Source organism: Palaemon carinicauda, chromosome 17 (genome assembly GCF_036898095.1).
Source record: "Palaemon carinicauda isolate YSFRI2023 chromosome 17, ASM3689809v2, whole genome shotgun sequence".
NCBI lineage: Eukaryota > Metazoa > Arthropoda > Malacostraca > Decapoda > Palaemonidae > Palaemon > Palaemon carinicauda.
The window spans coordinates 67,426,986-67,436,985 of NC_090741.1; the positions used below are offsets into that span (position 1 = coordinate 67,426,986).

A 10,000-nucleotide genomic window follows, 5' to 3' on the forward strand; every position below is an offset into this window, starting at 1 on the left:
AATGAAAAAAGATTTGATTAGAGAAAGCATAAATGTATGACTGAAAAGGAATATGAGTAAAACTAAGATGATGTTCAATGAAAATGCAGAGACAGAAAATGCGAGTTATTGATGAAACTCTAAAGTTTGTTAACAAATATACGTATTTAGGACAGTAAGTGCGTTCCCAAGTCACAAGACCTAAAGTAAAAGGAGGATAAACACGGGATGGTGAGCTTTTGGTAAACAAAATGATATTATGATATGTAAAAAGCCACTTTCTCTTAAAAGAAAAATATTCAATCAGATGGTCCTACCAGTCTTAACTTATGCATCAGAGACTTGGAAACTTACTAAAGCCTAGATTTAATCAAAGACTTAGAACATAAGCTAGTTACAACCCAAGAGATATGGAATGAATAATGATAGGAATAACACTAGGAGACGAGAAAAAGAGCAGCATGGATACGAGAGCAAACTAAAGTAGAGGATATTCTTACAGCATGTAAGAAAAAGAAATGGATATGGGTAGGACATATAATGAGAATGCCAGTTAATAGATGGACATTACTAATAAATAAATGGGTCACTAGAGATTGCAAAAGAAGCAGGGGAAAGAAAAGAAGACAATGGATTGACGAACTAAGAAAGTTTGCGAGTGTGAACTAGCATTGAGACCACAAACAGACGCAAGTGGAAGGACGTGTCTGAGGCCTTTGTTCTGCAGTGGACAAATAATGGCTGAAGATGATGATGGTATATATACATATATTTCTTTCTAGTCACGCTCAGCTCTCCATGTCCCTCGTGTAGGGAGAGGGAGTAGTCATGCCCTTATAAGAGAGGGATACGTGTGCGTTTGTGTGCATATCTAAATATTTAGCCCTCATTCAGAAGGGTCGCGTACACTAGTGAGTAGTGTGTGTATATGTATATATATATATATATATATATATATATATATATATATATATATATATATATATATATATCATCTCCATCTGCACCTATTGTCGCAAAGGGTCTCAGTCAGATTTCGCCAGTTGTCTCTATCTATCTATCTATATATAATATATATATATATATATATATATATATATATGTATATGTATATGTATATATATATATATATATGCATATATCTATATCTATATATATATATCTATATCTATATATATATATATATATATATATATATATATATATATATATTTTCAGTACAACTGATTAATGTAAGATTGGGATAAAGACATCTTGTGAGTACCTCCGCACACGAAGTTGGGAGGAGGTTATGTTTTCACCCCTGTTTGCCTGTTTGTTTGTGAACAACTTCCTGACCACAATTTTACTCATAAGAGTAATAAAATTTTCAGGGATTAATTGTTACGTAGAGACGTGGAAGTGATTCAATTCTGAAAGAAAGTCCTAGGTCAAAGGCCAAGGTCAAGGTCGAGCAAAAGGTCGAGAAATAAGCTGCCATGGTGGAGGTTTACACTCAGTGCTTTTATAGTTTTAGAATATATCAAGTTGATATTTTCATGCGTTTACAGTTAAATTCAACCGAAAAATTAGACTGGATAATTTCGCACTGACGTTTGTTTTCGCAAAATATCTCAAGAACGTGTCTGCAGAGAGTAATGAATTGGACGTGCTACTTAGTTGCATGAGCCCCATTGATGATTAGTTCATGGTACATATCGAGGAAGGTTAGACGAGCAGCAACCAATCGGAAACGACAATCTCCCCAAAATTGCTAAAAATGCCGTTTATTAGTTAGGAAATAGTCAGGGGGTGGGAAGGGTTGAATCTGTGTGTGCTATTATAAATAAATATTTAGCCGTCATTTTTTGAGGGTCGCATACACTACTAGATGAGGAAGAGAACTTTTCGCCGTCTCAATTTTTCTTTTCAACTACGATAGGTAAGAATGAAATCGCCGTGAGTTTCGTAAACAAAATTTTGAAATGCTGATAATCTAAACACTACTACTACTACTACTACTACTACTATTACCATCATTATTATTAATTGCTAAGCTACAACAATAGTAGGAAAAGCAGGATGCTATAAGCTCAGGGGCTCCAACAGGGAAAATAGCCCAGTAAGGAAAAGAAACAAGGAAAAATGAAATATTCTGAGAACAGTAGCATTAAAATAAATATATCCTATACAAACTATAAAAGCTTTAACAAAGCAAAAGGAAGATAAATAAGACAGAATAGTACGGCCGAGGGTACCCTCAAGCAAGAGAAACCATAGTGCATTACCCCCTCATTACTCAAGTCTTAAAACAGTATTACCCACCGTTCTCTTGATGGACTCCTCATCCCTGGGGCAAGAGTCCGAGGGGGCGTTCCTCGGGTTCTTGTAGATGATCTTGCCGTTCATGGCCTCGTGCTTCTTGTGGAGGGCGTAGTTCGTGTCCTCGCTGGCCAGCCTTCTCGCGGAAGCCACATCGAAGGCTACAAAGAGAAAGATTTTGAGAAATTCAAGTATTACATTCAAATCAAGAATTAGATTTAAATGAAAAATTAGATTTAAATCAAGAATTATATTAAAATTAAGAATTATATTTATATCATGAATCATATCTATATTTAAATCAAGATTTATATTAAAATCAAGTATTATATTTAAATCAAGATTTATATTTAAATCAAGAATTATATTTAAATTAAGAATTATTTTTAAATCAAGAATCATATTATATTAAAATCAAGAATTATATTTAAATCAAGATTTATATTAAAATCAAGTATTATATTAAAATCAAGTATTATATTTAAATCAAGATTTATATTTAAATCAAGAATTATATTCAAATTAAGAATTATATTTAAATCAAGAATCATATCTATATTTAAATCAAGAATTATATTTAAATCAAGAATTATATTTAAATCAAGATTTATATTAAAATCAAGTATTATATTTAAATCAAGATCTATATTCAAATCAAGAATTATATTCAAATTAAGAATTATATTTAAATCATGAATCACATCTTTATTTAAATCAAGATTTATATTAAAATCAGGATTTATATTTAAACCAAGATTTATATTTAAAGCAAGAATTATATTCAAATCAAGAATGTTATTTAAATGCGTCTTTTTTTTGCGTTTAAAATTACATTTTATTCTTAAGTAAATAAGAAGTTGGGTTGGGCTAATCCATGGTCATTTGTATCCCAAGATTGCTAAAATAAAATTTATAACTTATACTTTTATTTATTATATCTTTAATTAATCTTCTTTTAATAAGTTAATAATCAATTACCCTTCTTAAACACGATGCTGTAAAATACAAAATACAATTTCTTATAAGTATGCATAGTTTAATAGGTTATATCCGGCCAACTTAATGTCTATTTCTAGCTCATGTTTAAAGTATGCACGGAGATTCAAAGGTAAATAAGTGGGGCTAGTTATGAAGGTGTTGACCTCTTGCCTCGTAAAGGACATAAGACTGAAATATCCAGGGAAAACAGAGGCGTGAAAGAATACCAAAAGTTAGTGGGAAAGGGTACTAAAGTGACTAATGCAGTAATAATAGATTTTGTCAAATTGAAAAAAAAAAATCTTTGCATGAATAATATATTTTGACAAATTATAAAAAAGGCTTCGCAGAAATACCAGATTTTGACAAATTATAAAACGGCTTATCTGCATACTGTCGTTCGTTTTAATTCGTCATAAAAGTCATCATCATCTCCTCCTACACCCATTGAAGCAAAGGGCCTCAGTTAGATTTCGCCAGTCCTCTACCTTGAACTCTTAATTCAATACTTCTGCATTCATCATCATCTCCTTCACGCTTCATATTCCTCAGTCATGTAGGCCTGGGTCTTCCAACTCTTCAAGTGCCTTATAGAGCCCATTTGAAAGTTTGGTGAACTTATCTCTCTTGGGGAGTGCGAAGAACATGCATAAAAACATTATAAGGACCGAAATAAATCTCCGGTTGAGATCAAGAGGCTAAATGCATTTAACTGTGAGATACCGTTGCATTTTCCCTGAATTACAAGACGCAATCAGCCTTATAATAAATGGATAAGACATCCCGTTCACTGAGGCAAGAGGATGGATAAGCGTGGGATTAATGGTGTCTCTGCCTTGTTAAATGGCAAGCATTACTGAAACTTGCAACAGACTTTGCAAGCGACACTGGGTTATGATGATGGCTTGAAGCCATTCCATTTAAATGTAATGCAATACTGGTCAGCAAGTCGATAGCTTGCTTTTGTCTATCGCCCACTTTACAGATAGAAATTCATTTGTATTTCAAAATTAGGTAGGATTTATGTACAGATTCTAAAGGTAATTCGACAATTTCCATGTACAGAGCATAATGTGTGATTGAACATAAAACTGATAGAATATGCATGGTGGTTCCTGACATAGTTTTAATGTAGTTACAAACAAAAGAAAGTATGTTTCATTACTTATCAACATTTCTGTCTGTTTGTACGAAGTAAACAATTGCATACAAATGAAGGAAAATAAACAATAGAGATCCTTGTATTTATATAGATATGGATCATCAGGTATCTAAAAATAATACTGTTATTTTGACCCTGATTTTCCTGTATATCAACATCTAAATATCATAGTCAAAGTTCAGGGCGAAATTACTTTTCGAAAGATTGCAAAATCGCCTACTCTCGCATCACGTAATCTAGTTCTTGGTTTGGACATTCCTTATTCAATTACATATTAAATAAAATGCAATTTATCCAAATAATATTTTTCCAGTGTACGAAAATAATTGGCCACGAACACAAGGACGGTCTCTCTCACCACTGGCCTCCTTAAATGTACCTAGAATGAGAATTAAGTCACTTGGATTTTAACCGGATCTTATTGTTACCATCAATATTTATGATAACAAATAAGAGAAATTCTTTTGGCCCTTCTATGACCTAATGCATCTCTAACCAGAATCCTGAAATCCTGATGTATGGCACTCATTGGTAGTCGTCACCCATCCGGATATTGATCCGACTCGATGCTATTGTCAGATACTGGAGAATCTAAGATTAATCAGAATAATTTTTATGATGGCATTTCCTCTATATTATTATTATTATCATTATCACTATTACTATTATCAACCAAATGTTTTTATGTTGAACAGGCTGACATAAGTCTCTCTTCATAGTTTATAGATGTAAGATTTACTATAATGTTGTTATTGTTCTTGAAATATTTCATCTCAGTTGTTTATTGCTTATCTTATAGTTTATTGATATCTGTTCCTCACTGGGCGTTTTTTCCCTGTCAGAGCCCTTATGCAGTAGCATCCTGCTTTTCCAACTTGGGTTATAGCTTAGCTAATAATAATAATAATAATAATAATAATAATAATAATAATAATAATAATAATAATAATAACAACATACATTCCTTTTGTGATAAAAAAATTAGCCCTATACCTGCAAAACAAGCTTGTTTATTTACCAAAACATAAATACAGTAGATGATTGACAGCTGTCATATTTCACATTCCCCCAATCAAGAGTTATCGTCGCTCAAATCCCGATGCTTTGCGAGGTTAACATTTCTATTCAAAATAATAAACTATTCCTGTCATTTCAATGAGATCATATGTCAACAGTGATGCGACAACGAGAAAATAATGACACCCTCCTTACTTATTTGTTTTGGACATTCAAAAGGGTTTTTGTCAATAGGACATTATTTGTTTTCGTTTAAATGGAAGCTTGAAATGTTGCATGGAAATTTCAAATTATTATTATTATTATTATTATTATTATTATTATTACTATTATTATTATTATTATTACTTGCTAAGGTAAAACCTTAGTTGGAAAATCAGAATGCTGTAAGCCCGAGGAGTACAACAGGGAAAATAGCACAGTGAGGAAAGAAAATAAGGAAACTACAGAAGTAATTAACTATATAAAATATTTTACGAACAGCAACATTAAAATAAATATATCATATATAAACTATAAAAACTTTTTAAAGAAACCAGAGGAAAAAAATAAGATAGAATAGTTATTATTTTTATCATTATTACTATTATTATTATTATTATAGTTATTATTATTAATACTTGCTAAGCTACAGCCCCAGTTGAAAAAGCAGAGTGCTAAAAGCCCAATGGCTCTTCCTCTTGTTTGGTTAAAGTTTTTATAGTTTATATACGAGGTATCATGTTACTGTTCTTGAAATATATTATTTTTCCTTGTTTCCTTTCCTCACTGGGCTATTTTCCCTGTTGGAGTCCCTGGGCTTATAGCATTCTGCTTTTCCAACTAGGGTTGTAGCTTAACAACAATAATAATAATAATAATAATAATAATAATAATAATAATAATAAAAGGGAAAATAGTCCAGTGAGGAAAGGAAATAAGGAAACTACAAGAGAAGTAATTAACAATTAATATAAAAGGTTTTAAGAACAGTAACAACATTAAAATAAATACTATACATATAAACTATAAAAACTAAAAAAAAAAAAAAGAGGAAGAGAAATAAGATAGAATAGTAAAGTCACTATAGATGGGTCATTTGATAAATACGCGTTCTTTTTAGGGCAGGTACTGATACACGAAGCCATTTTAAGAAACGTACATTCAATGCATAAATCAGAATTGTTGATAGTAACACTTTTCTATGATTTCAGTCACCTACCGTTTTATTTCATACAGCTATTACCTTCTGGTTTCATGCTTAATGATAATCGATTTAAGGGAAAATTAATATATTTATGACGGGTCGCGTACATTAATTTAGAATATTCAAACTCTGCTAAGTCACCTAGACCTTCTCAGCGAGATTCATCTTCCTTCCTGACATTTTAAAAGACGTTTTCCGATAACATCCGCTCAAGATGGTTAACGATGTCGGGTTCAAAGAGCGAATGTTCATGAAGCCGCTGGAGGTAAGGTAAACAGCGTCAGGAAAACACGACGGGAATAATGGATGATTTTCCTGTGCTTATTAGATCTCTCTCTCTCTCTCTCTCTCTCTCTCTCTCTCTCTCTCTCTCTCTCTCTCTCTCTCTCGCTTTGATTTCATATTTCCTTTGTCTTTTCGAACACCACTTCTTCAAAATGGTGTTTTCCGGAGCTCAAAGGAAATAATGTTTTTAAACTAGAACCTATGGTCTTCGCTTTGCATTTTGGGAAGGGCTTTTTACACACACAAACACACACAGAGAGAGAGAGAGAGAGAGAGAGAGAGAGAGAGAGAGAGAGAGAGAGAGAGAGAGAGAGAGAGAGAGAGAGAGAGAGAGAGAATGTTCACACATTTTCAACTTATCATTTTAACACATGCAAACAAATATTCACACATACATATACTTGCATACAAATATTTATATAGACATACACACACTATATATATATATATATATAGAGAGAGAGAGAGAGAGAGAGAGAGAGAGAGAGAGAGAGAGAGAGAGAGAGAGAGAGAGAGAGAGAGAGAGAGAGCAGGCCATATTTTTAAATGACAAGAGGATGCTCTTGAAGATATATTCCCATCGATATCTTATCAGGCAACGAGAACGACAGGCAATTTCAAGAGAACTTTCTTGGAAACGTCATTTTCTCAAGATTGCCTCTTCCTTGCTTTAGACGAGAAATAAGACGCAACATTAATTTTATTCAGTAAAAATAACAGGAAATCTAACCGAGGCCCTTTCCGTCAATAGGTATAGGAGATGATGAACAATTGGTTTGAGGTCTCTTAGCTAAAAGGTGACTCAAATCTAAGCTGTTTGAGAAGTTCATGGATAAACAATTCTTTTTCATGTAACATAAATAATAATTCTAAAATTGGGAGAAGCGAGATTTGCAACCACTGGTTGCATAGTCTAAGAATACTGCGATGCACTTATCTGACAATATAAATAATAATTTACAAATTGGGTGAAGCAATGTTTAAAACCGTTGATTATATATGGTCCACGAATACTGTGATGCACTTAGCCTACGTGACAATATAATAATAATCTATAAATTGAGTGAAGTAATGTTTAAAACCCTTGTTTATATGGTTCACGAAAAGTGTGATACACTTAAGCGATATTAGGAAGCACAAATAGTTGTACAGATCTTTCTGTTAATGGTATAAAACCATTGAGAGATGAGCTCTCTCTCTCTCTCTCTCTCTCTCTCTCTCTCTCTCTCTCTCTCTCTCTCTCTCTCTCTCTCAACTATTATTTGTATTATCATTATTAGCTAAGCTACAACCCTAGTTGTAAAAGCTGTATGCTATTGTGAAAGGGCTCCAACAAGGAAAATAACCTAGTGAGGAGAGGAAATAAGGAAACGAAAAATAGTGTGCTAGAGTGTATCCTCAAGCAAGAGAACTCTAAACAATGAAAGGAAGAATTACTTCAAAACGCAAAACTGTCTATGATAGTATTTTTGCAGTGGAAAACATTTGCGACAGTTGTCCTTGATACCATATAAGCAATCATATCTTAAGTCTTCATGAACGGTATTGGCTATTGTCTACTCTGGAATGCTCCATGAATATAGGAGCTGATGAGAACTAAATACAATGACAAGTGTTAAAGAGTTAACAATTGAAGAACGGGTGTGAAAGACATTTACGAATATGAAAATGGCACTGTCTCTTGTCTATGCCATTCCTGAGCGGCCTTTAAATCATTAAAGTGCAAATACATAACACACGAAAAGCGCCGTATTTATTGAAGTGATATATCATAAATGCCTTGTTTTTAGGGAAATTATATTAATATATTAATAAATGAAGCTTTCGTTAAATAAGATTAATAACAACCTCATGCCGCTAAGTAACTTTTACATGGGATGCGGTTGCAGGTCTCACACCCGTGATCCCTTGTCTTCACTAACACAGGGAGATGATCCATAATACCTTCGGTTGGCTCAGCCTTAGCAGGGGTGAGTTAGAAGCCACCCGATGATATATTGTAACTAGTGTACACAACCCGACAAAAATAAATATTTAGATAGGTATTCGCACACCTGTACATGAACACAGATTCAACCCATCCCGCCCCTACCCCTTCCTAGCTACAACACGGCAGTTTGGGCAATTTGTGGGAGAATTTGGTTTCCGAATGTACCTCTTGGGTAGCCCCCTGTCACCAGAGTATGATTACTCCTTATCTATCGAATTCTGCCCTCGGGACTATTGTTACACTAATCCCCAGGCCTGCATGGGTAAGTAATACGAAGCGGGAAGTGGGAGAAAATGAATGGATGAATGGGCAGTCTAACCGACGCCCTTTGCGTCAATAGGCGTAGCAGATGATGATGATTGTGATGATGATGAACCCCAAGCCTTAGTTGCAACGAATGAGTGCATCATGACGTATTATTCATATGGTCAGTATTACTTCAACCTTAACAGCTGGACATGTCTATAAAAGCCCATGTAAATCCCATTAAACATTACTATTATTATTATTATTATTACTACTTGCTAAGCTACAACCCTAGTTGGAAAAGAAGGATGCAATAAGCCCAGGGGCCCCAACAGGGAAAATAGCCCAGTGAGGAAAGGAAAGAAAAGTTAAATAAAATCTTTTAAGAACAGTAACAACATTAAATAAAATAAAATCTGTCCCGCCAATTACTGAAGAAGTTACGTAATATATTCTTCATCATCTTTTCCCTCTCATTTCTTCTTTTTTTTTTTTTTTTTTCTTATAGGGCGGCAGGAAGGCCATCTCTGGACTCTCATTAAATACGTCCTCTTGGCTTTCAAAGGACAAATTGTAAGGTGATTAAAATTCTATTTTTAGGCACAGCCTTGTTTTTTTGGTGGACAACAATCAACGGCCTTGTTTTCAGCTTCCTTTATATTTTCGTGGGATCTTTTTTCCTCTAAGAGAGAAAGAGAGAGAGAGAGAGAGAGAGGAGAGAGAGAGAGAGAGAGAGAGAGAGAGAGAGAGAGAGCGCAGACATTATTAGACAGAAATAAAGAAAACGTCAAGAAAATACTGAGAGAATATTACTAGACAGGAATGGAAAAGACTCTAGAGAATACTAAGAGAGAGA

General features: G+C 33.6%; 1 protein-coding gene across 5 annotated transcripts in view; it reads right to left on the bottom strand.

The window, feature by feature from the left end:
- Window positions 1-10,000, bottom strand: part of LOC137656844 (sushi, von Willebrand factor type A, EGF and pentraxin domain-containing protein 1-like) — a 351,606-nt gene that overhangs the window by 126,098 nt on the left and 215,508 nt on the right. For all 5 annotated transcript variants that reach the window (XM_068391184.1, XM_068391183.1, XM_068391182.1 and 2 more), the window contains exon 2: window positions 2,284-2,441. In XM_068391184.1, coding sequence (XP_068247285.1) covers window positions 2,284-2,441 — 158 coding nt within the window. The remainder of the gene's footprint in view (window positions 1-2,283; window positions 2,442-10,000) is intronic.